This window comes from Amaranthus tricolor, chromosome 4, assembly GCF_026212465.1.
Source record: "Amaranthus tricolor cultivar Red isolate AtriRed21 chromosome 4, ASM2621246v1, whole genome shotgun sequence".
NCBI lineage: Eukaryota > Viridiplantae > Streptophyta > Magnoliopsida > Caryophyllales > Amaranthaceae > Amaranthus > Amaranthus tricolor.
In genome coordinates this window covers 30,870,833-30,883,412 of record NC_080050.1, presented here as the reverse complement: position 1 = coordinate 30,883,412, position 12,580 = coordinate 30,870,833, and the positions used below count along the sequence as shown (strand labels likewise).

At 32.6% G+C, this 12,580-nt stretch overlaps 1 protein-coding gene and 1 long non-coding RNA gene across 3 annotated transcripts; one reads left to right on the top strand and one right to left on the bottom strand.

Annotated features, from left to right (window-relative positions):
• Positions 1–302: 302 nt before the first annotated feature.
• Positions 303–2,572, bottom strand: LOC130810454 (uncharacterized). Its single transcript, XM_057676526.1, has 3 exons — positions 2,198–2,572; positions 1,624–1,679; positions 303–1,063 (listed from the first exon to the last, which is right to left on the bottom strand). Exons 1-3 carry the CDS (start codon positions 2,289–2,291, stop codon positions 854–856), a joined length of 360 nt encoding a protein of 119 aa, XP_057532509.1. The 5' UTR covers positions 2,292–2,572; the 3' UTR covers positions 303–853.
• A 1,611-nt stretch (positions 2,573–4,183) lies between these two features.
• LOC130810406 (uncharacterized) lies at positions 4,184–10,043 on the top strand. Of its 2 annotated transcripts, XR_009041044.1 has the most exons (3): positions 4,279–4,783; positions 7,230–8,944; positions 9,405–10,043. It is a non-coding gene; the product is annotated as an uncharacterized LOC130810406 (long non-coding RNA). The 2 variants fall into 2 exon arrangements; XR_009041043.1 differs by having other exon boundaries at positions 4,184–4,783; positions 7,230–10,043.
• The last annotated feature ends 2,537 nt before the right edge of the window (positions 10,044–12,580 follow it).

Below are 12,580 nucleotides of genomic sequence, written 5' to 3'. Positions count from 1 at the left end.
TAAGGGGGGACAGTGGACCTTACCACTTATTAAGAGCACTTTGAATTTGCCCATCTACGAGAATATTGTTAGAATATTGTTGTTAGAGGTGTCAATGTGGGTTTAATATCTAATCATGAAAGATCAAAAGGCCTAAACATATACTTCATTATCATGATTAAGTACTTAAGTAAACTTGTAAATCCTAATAAATTATTTTTCATTAATCACTATCATAGTTATAATCAACTTAATTTCATTTTATTACAGAATTTAGAGGATCAAATATAGGCAACTTTACCTTATTATTGATAAAAAAATGTTTTAAATTGACTCTTAACAAACATTATTTGCAAATTACAATGTACTTCTCACATATATAAAAAGTACACATATCGAACCATTTTAATCCAAAACTAAATAAAAGCATCCAAATGAGAAATTACAAATCAAAATGTTGGGAATACATTGTACATAAAATACCAATCATACAACATAATACAACTACCTTAATTGAACCATAATCAGCAATAGGGTAGTGCAAATACTTAGCTTAGCACAAACCCAAGAATATATACATACATACATTTTAAGCATTCATGACTAGAACACAAGCATAAAATTGTCAAGCAAACACTTAGGATTATTTACTTTTCCTAATGCACAATGACTCGTTTTAGAGGGTTAATAAAGGTTATATTATTCCGACTCTTTAATAATCTGTAGTACCCATGTCGGATCCTTGACACTCGATTATGGATAGGATAAGACTTGAAAACTTCAATTTGGTACAAAATCTCGAAATTATTTCACAAAATAGCCAAGTACTTTGTTTCAGACATGGGTATACGAGTCTGAGTAACATAAGGTATGATTAAGGAGATTCGTCATGGTTAGAGGAATGAGGAGGGGAAGGTTTCGGCCTCGGGCTAGGAATGTAAGGCATCAAAGGTGTGCCATGCTCGATAGGGCCAGGTCGAACTGAAGCCTTGGAGCTTGGGCTCGGATCAAAAGGGCGATAGTCTTCCAAGTTCACTTCACCATCTGAACTTCCCTGATTAATTTTTGAACCATATTTGTTTTCCTGTAAAGGAGCAAATTTCGGGTTATTTGCAATTCGAAATCGAGAAATGGCTCCTAGACTACTAAAATCGAAGCAAGAGAAATTCAGACTCGGGCCTGTCTAAATTTTGGCCTGGATTCATTGATATCAAGGACAAACTCAACTACAAGTTTAACTAATATTTGAGGTCCCAGGATATTATATACTCTAACACATTCTTTTACATGAAAACCTTTTGGTTAGAAGTGTGGATGTATGCATACAACATAGACCCTCCTAATACATAGCGCTAAATATTCTACTTTTAAATGTGAGATGATTGAGATTCGAGCCTTGTAACACTGGCTTCTAATACCAAGTCAAAAACTAATTCAACCAAAAGTTTAAACCAATAATTAAAGCTTTAGAATATGTTGTGTACTCTAATAATTAATTTAAAACTCTATTAATGTTAGATTGAATATGGAGTAATACATAAGAATGACAGATTGAGCACACATGCAAAGATTTAGGTTCAATCCACCCTATACTAACATCCTGGATTCACCTGAACTACATTCATTCCAAAAGAATTTTTTTACCTTGAGATTGCTACTAGTTGCCCTTGAGATTGGATCGTCACCGTCAAACACGCTGCCTGTAAAAATTGTTGTGTTTAAATCATAATGTTGAAACAATGGTTTACACACTACACTATTCATTATATTTGACTAACTTTCATCCTTTAATTCATAACTACGATTATGGATTGACAATTGAAATGTGTAGCATATAATACACAATGATAATCAAGTTGATTCAGTACACATTAATTATAATCAGTATTTTGTATTCAACCCTATAGTTTTATATGAATAAGAAATACAGATGATTTAATTAAGATTAATAAAAAATATTTATAATAACTCAATCAAAAGTTTAAGTTGATGGTTAAATTCTTCATATATACTATATACTCTAACCCAACTCTAAAGAGAGTTAATTGGATTAGAAATGTGTATTCAGCATTTACGCTTCAAAATATTACACTTTAAATAAATGGTAATTGAGATTTAAATTCGTAATATCTTATAACTTTGATCCCTGATACCATTTAAAAAAATAAACTCAACCAAAAGCGTAAGTTCGTATATATAAAGAAGTAGAATCAGTTACCTGAAACAAGCAAAGATGGATTAGCTCTACTAAAGGAGTTGAATGAGAAAAGGATAAAACCAAGAAGCAACATGCAAAACCCAAAAGCCTTCATTTTGATTTCTCTGAAATTTTTTTTAAAAAAAACCCAAAAGGAAAATATATATAAAAAAGTGTTGTTCAGTACTGTAGTGGGTTGTAGTCACTGAAAAACAAAGTGATGATGACAAAACCCATAAATATTGACCCAAAAATAAGGAAAATTAGATAAGTAGATGAGATCAGAGACAAACAGAGATGGTAAGGAAGAGGTTGGACAAACAAGAAATCATCTTTCTTTTACTTCGACTTGTAAGATGATATGCCCATTGCCCCATAATGAATTTTGGTGGAAAATAATATATTTATTAAATATTTTTATAAAAAAAAATTGAAATGTTGGTATGGAAAAGAATGATGGAGCATACAGGGTAGGTGAATCATGAAAGATGATGACATGTGTTGGAGTAAATCACCTCTTTCGACCCCACTCGTGTGGACACACCCACATAACACCAGTGAGTTCGAGCTTACAAACCTATTAGTAATGAGTGTTGATTTGATACACATTTGATATGTTCACTCTTTTTCAACTCAATTATCATTCGTTGACAAATTCGATTTTACGGTGATATCATCTCTATTAGGTTGATCCAATATATATTTTATGTTTTAAAGTGATCATTTTTAACCTTAAAATGATTACTTACAATTTTAAAGTAATCATTTTTTTAGCCTTAGATATATCACTTATAACTTTAAAGTCAAAACTTACAATTTTAAAGTGATCAATTAAAGAAATAAATTAATTATATGATCTTATTTCATGATAAAATGTTTTATACTTACCTTTTATTCTTTTGTTTTATATGCTATGTGATTATGTGTTGCATGAAGAGTGGATGTCTTGGATTCTTGTCGACTCGTGTAAAAAACGTGATAAAATATATACAACATAATTTAGGTCTCAAAATATATTATATATACTTTATTAAATATAATATAAATATATTTTATATTGAACGATTTAGATTATAGGCAGATTCGAGCCTAAATTCATTTTAGTTTGGTTGTGTTTTTTTGAGTAGAAAGGGAAATGAACAAGTGTATTGATTGTGTTCTTTTATAATTTTCTGAGGGATGTCAGATCTTTCTGTAGGATTTATAGTTGAATTGCATTAAATGAAGGGAATTGAATGCGAAGTGTTAATGGAAAAACGAGTTGTCTGTCAAATTTATTTTGTTTTTGGCTTCTCCACATTAATTATTCTATCTCTTCTCTGCTTCTTCTTTTATAACATATTAAAGGTACATAGCTTTAGTTATTATATCTACCCACTACAAATTTATGCCCTTAGGTGATAGTTAATAATTAATTTTAAATAATATAATAAATACTAATAAAATTTTATGTGTAGTTGATGAATAATAAATATATAATTTTTATATCTTTAATACTACTTTGGATGAGTAGTTATTTAAATAAAGTTTTCATCCTCACTTCACCACCTCACCGACTAGAACGTTAATCATCAACAAACTTTTAACTCGTAAAGAACGAATGAATAAAATAACAATCACAATGTTAAAGTTTTTTGAAACCCCATGATATAACTACTCAAGTAGTATGAGGATATAAGGGTGATGTTTTAACTATTGTCATTTAACTTATTTCTTTTCATGGCTTTGAATTTGCCCTAATTTATGAGTCTTTTTATTATATAATGCAACATTTGATATTTATTCGATATTTTAGTCGAATTTGATTTTAATGCGGCTTCAAAATTAATTTAAAATCATGTGAAAAAAATTAATATAAATATAAAATTTAATTTTAAATCAATCTGAAATATTTAACTTAAAATCAACTCAATTATGAAAATAAATGGCTTTAATTGAAATGAAATAGGCATCTTATATATAGCCTTGCAAATATGAGTTTAGTAAATTAAGAGCCCGGCCTAGAAGTTTCCATTGAAACTTGTAATGGCACCAAACCTACCATCTATACCTATGTTCTCCTATTTAGAATAACAATTAATTGTACATCTTTTATTTTGATTAAATTTACATAAATGTCTTATTTTTGTTTTTTGGTATGTTTTTGTTAAAACTTTTAAAAGATAATAAAAAAAGTAAAACCCTTAAAAGCAGAAAAAAAAAAAATTATAACTTTTAAATCAATTTTTTTAATAAATCATACTATCATCAGACAAAACCGGCTTCTAAGATACGTGTTTGCTTGGTCAATGGGCGAAGGTCCAATTGGGTTCTTATTTGGAGATCCGATGAAATCGGTACGCTTCATATTCATCCCATTCCTATAATTCACCTTACAGCAAAATCAGTGAAAACAACTGATGAATCTCCCCTTCGCTAAATCAATAAGTTCTCGTAATGGACTAAAAGAATTGGGCATTTTCTATGTAATATGGTCAATAAATTGGCAGTCGCAAGCAATTACGAAATAACAAATTCTAGGGTTTTGGCATATACAAAATCCTGATTAAGGAGGGATTAGGCATTCAAAGAAGACCATTTGAAGGCGACTAAGAATCGAAAAACATGGTAAGTACCTGCGATTTATACTATTCAATTTCATCCCCATTTGAGATACTCGCATTTTTGTATTTATTCAAATTGTTAGAAAAATGAACCAAAAGAGTATTCTTATTGATCATTGTAAATTACTAGGAGTACTGAAGATTAAGACTTATTCTATTAAGGTGCCCGTTTGGTTGTTGTAATGACAATAATTTATAGTATAAATGTTAATGAATTGTTCACCAGCCAGGAATGATCATTAGTATGATATCATCCGATATAATATGTTTTCTTGCACCACCACTTCACCACGGAACTTGCTTTACTGACAACCATGTCAAGAAGACTCTCGATACAACATATAAGTCACCAAGACCAGATTCTCTCATTGTGAAGTCACACTGAGAACTCGTTAACACATCTGCCTTAGCAATCCAACATGCTACCCACGGTGTTGCTCAATTGTACATGTATTTTTACAGTCAAAGCTTTGGCTTTGATACCAATTGTTAGGCCACCTGCCATGACTGATCCGCATTAATATGATGTTGTTCGCTTTGTGCCGAACGTGCACAAATTTGTTTTTGGGTATCTTCATGTTTGTTATCATTTTCTTATTTTTCCGATGGTACTTGAGATGTACACTCAACTATTCCTTCAACATTACAGCAATCTTCTAATCATGAGTTATAACTAATGCAAAATGTCACTATGGTGACGAAACTTTGATTATAAAGGTTTTTGTTTACAAATTTTCAGTAGACCTGATACCACCTCTTCAAGTTGATAGCATGATCATTTACTACTGACTGAAATCTACCTACATCTAGTATGCGACTAAGTTTTTTTACAACAACCTATAACTAACTAAATCTAAAGTCTAAACTAACTACTTTGCATAGGCTGATCAAGGACCTGTCATCCCAAGTAAGTAATGCCCAGGGTAGTGGTCTTGAAGGTTGCTTGGACGAGTATTTGAGGAAGGCCAAGGTAGTAAGTGGCTTGTGCTCAAGCGAGCAACTATTGTAGCGCCAAAATATTTCTGATCCGAAAGTGATCAAGCACAATTCCGTTTTGGGCATGCTAATGTTGTTGGAACGATCACGAAGAGGAGATTCCAATGTTGTTTTGCTTGATCTTACTCGTACTAGGGAAAAGAATATGTGCTCAAACAAGCACATGTCGTCAAAACCTTGGTTTAGTTTGTGGGGTTCGATAAATGATTCCTTTGAACTTCTGTGGTATTTAAAAAGGGTGTTGGAGACTGAACTTAGAATGTTATGAGGCTAATGGAGCTTTGTAGATGTTCATCAACTAGCAAGAGAAACTCTAAGCACCTGTTTGGTATGGGTACAAAAAAAGAAATGAAATGGTATTGAATAAGGAGGAGAATGGAATGAAATTTATCCCATTCTGTTTCTTTACAAAACTTGTTTGGGAAAGCATGCCTTACAGAATCGTTTTAGGATCCCGATTCAAAACCTTCATTTTTTGCTCTCTTCCTAGTTCTGCACACACAATTAACACTTCATTTTTTGCAAAAATCAAATTCAGTTCTACATTTCTCTAGAAACTATTTTATTTCCCATTATTTAATGTGAGTATCTTTTCCAATGCACTCACTTTATATCTTCAAAATCAATGATTTGATAAGTAATATCTACTTTTCTCTTCTTTGTTTCTAGTCTTGATTTGATGGTTTATGAATTTCTCTGATATGCTTCATGCCCATAGAGTTTAGTTCAAAATCAATTTCTCGGTCCTTTGACTTGTTCATGTTGAAGATGCAATCTGTGATAGTTTTTGTGGATATGGAGTTAGAAGTTGTATGATATTATTAAGCGAATATGTGAAAATTTTTTGTGTCCCTCTGATTTCAAATACCGAAAAATAACATAAACGAAGTGAAGAAAGCTTCACCAAACAAAAAGAAACCGATTCACTCTTCCGATTCCGTTACCAAGCCATGAAAACAATACAAACAACCCCTAAGAGTTGGAGTGAGAAGTGAGAGTCACCATTGAGGGGGAGAAACTTGTTGAAGCTTCTCCATTATTGTTGGGTAAGGGTAGCTTGTGTTGTGAGCTTATTGAAGTTATCATTGATTCCTCAAACACTTATCAGGGAACGGAAACAGAGAGCCAGAGATAGCTTAGAGAGCGAATCTTCTTCATGTATGTAAGAGCAAACACGATTGTAAGTTTGAGGTTGAATGGCAAACACATCGTGAGTGTTTTATTCATTTGTAATTCTGTATATTATTACTTGATGAAATACAATTAATGATCAAAGTCAAAAATACCTGTCCTCTTCTTCAACTATTTCTCAAAATTTTTTTGTGTGCTTAAGACCATATGCCTTGCCTTTGTTCTTTGAAGTTTTTCCTCTCAATTTCACTTCCTTGTGTGCCTCTAATTCACAACATAGACTATTGATAAATGTCTTACCTTCCATTATTCTTTTGTCTAAGAGATGCAGGTAATAAATGAAAAAGCTTCTCACAAGCCTTAAGATGCCTGGAAGACTAGGATCCTATTGCATCCGTAGGGATGGAAACATCAAACTATTTTGCTGAGGGTGAGGTATACCACGAGACCTCTGTTCTTTTTTTTTCTGATGTTGGTACTAGTTGGGTTCTAGATTCCAATGTCTCTGGGAACAGTTCTGGTCCATGATGACTGTATGAAAATTGGTAATCACATTGATCAAGGTCTATACAGAATGAAAAATCTGCTTTCCAAAATGTTAAGTTATAAAGTAAAAATAAAGTTTTTTCTCATAAGTTCAGAGGTTGGTTAGGAAAAAAGAATTCATGATGCATCTATGTGAACTTAAGCTCAAGAACATTGATGTTTTCCTTGTGTTCCCATTTCTACATTTTCAAAAACTCATGTTGTAAAGGTATAAAAAACTGCATTTGGGGCCGTTTCAAGAGATATCTCATGCTTTTTGACCGATATTTGGTGTTACGATTGACCTTTATAATAATTTTGCACTATGATTGTGAGACCTACATTCTGAAGCAACTTTGCCTTGATAAATACACCCACAGGCCACAATAATGTATATAATGAATGGTCTAAACATTATACTCCAATAACTTTGTTTTAATTTGTATCCTCAGTTGTCACATCAGTTTGACAAGTACCTTTTGCCTACCAATGTTATTTTGATTACCCATCTTTCTGGTCAGGCCTGTCAAGCATATCAGATCGGGTTGAGTTTGGGTCCGTGTCATATATAAATGCGTCAGATATCCTTTAATCTAAATCTAACTCGTTTAGCTAATTGGGTCGAAAATCACAACCCTGACTTGATCTGTGACAAATCAGGTTGACCTTTTCCCTACCACTGTTGTGCCAATGCTAATTTTAATTACCCTTGTTTGTGGGTATGTTAATAAGATCCTCAAGGCAAGAGGTATATATTTGCAACTTTGTAATGATGGGTGGGTTCTTGCACCATGTATCTTTATTAAGCTTTAGCTGGACATTTCTGCTGTCACAACAAGTTATCCCTTTCTAATTCGAGAAATAGGACCCTCTTACCTCACAAATGGTTTCTAGTTGCACCTTAATTCTTATTTGTGGCCCTACTAAATTTGATTTACCAATCAAGAATGATTTTTTCGCAATTGGTTTCGTGATATTGAATGTTGGGTTTATCTATGTTGCTCAGCTCCGATTAGTATCACATAATTTGCTAATGTCCTCGGGAAGTGTGCATTGAATTATGGTCGGCTTTGGCCACCAATTTGGGCAGATTGCGAATTGAAAAGGCAAATCATCTAGCGAATTATGTTTAACGTTTAACGTCCGATCTAACCGTTAAATTGATTTATGAGTCATAGTGTTTGATAAGACTTGGAGCTTCTGTTTTGCTTTTCAGTTTCTGGGTTTTGTGATCTTGATTATTTGCCTTTTCACAGAAACAAAGCAAATAAAAAAAATGGAAGGAGTCTTTTAGGACCTTGCTTAATTGCTTTTATATTATGTAGAGTCTGTCACAAATTAATAATTATTTGGTTTTCGATGATAATAAACTCTGAATTATTTACACTTCTTTCTTATTTATATGTGCTTGGAGAGGATATTTGCATTCAAGAGTTTATTGGAAATAATCTCAATATTACAAGGTTATGATGTGTTATCTAGCCTTTCAAACTCTTAAGCACGTGACATGGGGGTAATGACATTTCTCACTTCTTTCTAATTGATTTGCTTTTATATTAGCTAAATTCAACTTATATAATATGTATTGTAATTATTATTATTATTATTATTATTATTATTATTATTTTGTCAGGACCTGTCAAAACGGTCAATCGGTTGGGTTTGGAGTCAGGTTGTTTTCGGGTCGAGTTTTGATCAACCCAACAGATCAAAGATTTTTATAGTTTTTTCTTATTTAAAATTTTTTTAAAATATATATAATAATTTATTGTTGCTTTTATAAAAAATATTTGTGTATCAAAAAAAGCAATATACCGTTATAATAAAGAATGTTAGATCAAAATATTTTAAAATTGAAAAAATATTGGTTTCCAGCAAAAAATGATGATGTGAAATTGAAAATGGATCGAAACAGTTGGGTTTGATCTAATTTTTTCTCATTTGGTCGGGTTTGACCTAATTTTTGCTGACAGATTGACTAATTTTCGGAGTTGGATTAAATTTTGAGTGGCCTAATTGTTTCAAATGTTAATATACAACTACCGTAATAGCTGTTAGTTTTGACCTTTTCTCGGATGCGGTTATGAAGTATTTACGTGGTTTTGGAAAGGCGAGCAAGAACTGTTTGGTTTGTGATAATGCTTCGTTTTTATTAGTAAGCCAGATATTCAGGGTCCCATTTGATTCATTAGATTTGATCAATACTGTGAAATATTTCATAAGCTGCCTTTGGCCGGGTCCTGGAGCTTGTTGCATCCCTCCTCGAACTCGAATCTTATCTGTGGCTGGGTCAATAAACCGTAACCATGCGTGGGAAAACGAAGAGACTATTGGTGATGTTGGCGGCAAATTTTGATCTGATGGACTTTAAAGCTCTCACCTTGATACATTTGGGTATCTCTAACAAAGCCTTTTGGAATTTTGTAAAGGAGGAAATGATTAGCTAGTCTCCTGAGAGACTGTCTCTCTAAGAGTCATCTCTCAGGCTTAGACCATTATAACTTAATGACTACGTATTGTATTTTTAATGTCTTTTTCTTACATCATGCTAAATGCATAACTACTGTATCTTTAATACTTATTTATATCATCCTTAATACCTACTTACTATATTTCTAGCGTCTATTTATAATATCCTTAATCTCTATTTACAGTATATTTAAATGTCTATTTATAGTATTCTTAATGATTTTTACATCATTCTTAATGCCTGCTTACTATATGCCTACTTATAATATCTTAAATGTCTACTTATAGTATCCCACTTGAGTTATATTTTCTTTTTCGAAAATGACTCATACTCTTACTAATTCTTTATTTACACATTTAATCCCTCTATTTTTTTTTTCTATTTATGCAATTCAAATAATTTTCTTATATTCTTTCTAAAACATAGCAAACTTAGAAGTGTGAATTTGCATTTATACAAAATTTAATGAAACAGAAAATAGGTATGTCATGATTGTCAAAATGAGGTTACACTCAAAAGGTTTGTTCATAGTTATTAGTTCATGTTAGACAAGGTTTTGTTCATAGTTATTAGTTCATGTTAGACAAGGGTAAGGAGGATGCTAATACTTTCAAAAATAATACGTCTATGATTGTCCATAGTGATGTTGATTCTAGTTGAGTCAAGTAATAGTCTAACTATCAATGCATTTTGATTTGGGTACTTATCATATCACATTCAATAAGACCTGCTCTGCTATATGGGACCGAATGTTGGCCTGTAAAGAAAATTTTCGAACATAAGATGGAAGTTACAGAAATGCGTATGCTGAGGTGGATGTGTGGACGCACTTTGATGGATCGAATTAGGAACCAAGAGTTTAGGGACATATTAGGGGTAGCCCCTATATCTGGAAAAATGCGCGAGCATAGATTGAGGTGGTTTAGTCATGTGCAGAGAAAGACTTTCGACGCCCTTATGAGGAGTGTAGAAAGCATTATAGTAGAGAGTAAGAGGAGTCGAGGAAGACCCAGGAGAACTTGGGATGAGCAAATAAGAGTTGACTTGCATGAGTTAAACCTCTCTGCGGATCTGACTAGGGATATGAGCAGTTGGAGACGACATATCCATGTCCTAGTCTTCTAATGTCCACTTAGTTTTCCTTTTAGTGTCCGTAGCCTCATGCTCTTATCGTTTCCTTTCTTTTAGTTCTGTGTTTTCCTCTGTAGTAACTCTCCTTTTTATAGGCCTTTAAGTTATCTTGCACGTGTAATCACGTCTCTTTATCTTCCTCGAGCCGGGGGACTCCTTTGGCCGCGCTCTCCTTTATAGGTATGAGTTGTCGCCGTCTTTTCCTTCCCAGACCATGCGTGAGATATACTAGGTAGGATGATGATGATGATGATCCAATAAGCATTGGTTCATTATTTATGATTGTGTTTAAGGTGAAGTGATACTAATAGAAATCAATGAAATCAATAAGAATTTGTTTGGATGGAAGAAAATGAAGAGAAAATCTAGAGGGATTAATGATCCTTTATTTGGATAACATAATGAAAGAAAAGAATTTGGAGGGATAAAGGATAATTTGTTTGAATAACGGTGGGACGGAATTTGAGGTGAGAGAGTAGATGAATAAATATTAGTTAAGGTCTTAATCTCTCTAAGAGCTTGCCTGCACTACACATAAAAACTTAGGGAGTAAATAATTCAAGGACAATGGGGAAAAAATTTGAGTGGAGCAGTAAATATTAAGGATTGGCATAATTTTTTTTTTGTACTCCTGTCACTCTTTCTCTCCTGATTTCAATCCCTCTTCTTCACAACAAAATTTTTCAAGCATCACACACCATAAACAATCCACCATGAAAACCTTCAACCTCACTCAAACCACACCACAACCACCATTATAAATTCGACAACCCGACAATATTTCTATTTTTTGCATTGCTGATTTATGTTGAAATGGAAAAATTTTTAGATATTGATTTTTTTAGTAGTTTTGAATTAAAATCTTAGTTTTCTTGCTCATTTGAGATATTTGAGGTTGTTAATGAGTAATGATTTTATGGATCTTAAAATTTTAATTTGAGTTTTTTTTTGATACATTTTGATTTTAATTAGGTGGTGACGTGGGCGGTGGCGGCAGTGGGTGGTGGGAGGTGGCAGCAGTTGTCGTTGTAGAAATCAGGATGCTGATACATAGGTTTTTTTTCCCTTAAATATTTTTGTTGGGAGAGGGTGGGGTGATTATTTATCCCCAAATATGGAGGGAAAATTTACTCCCTTTAAATTTATCTTCAAATTCAGGCATTTAAATTAATCCAGAATATTTAATTGGCACTTTTTATTTTTTAGTTCATTCAATTCAAGCAGACCCTATAGTTCAAAAGATTTCAAAGGGAACACTCATCTCCTTCCCTTTTCTTTCCAATTTCGTTCCTCTTAAATAAATAAGAGCTACTTTTGATCCCATTTCTCTTCTCTTTTTCCCTTTTCTTTTTCCCTTTTCTTCCTTTCTTTTCTCTCTAAAATTGATATTTAAACATAGTGTAAAAGTTGCAGATCGAGATGTTTAACATTATGGTTTATATTTTGCGAGTTTTTTCATCATATTCCTCATCTAAAGAACTTAATTTTGCTAGGTGAGTGACGATAGTAGATGCGTGATTAATAAGGATAGATTGAAGGTTGCTATAA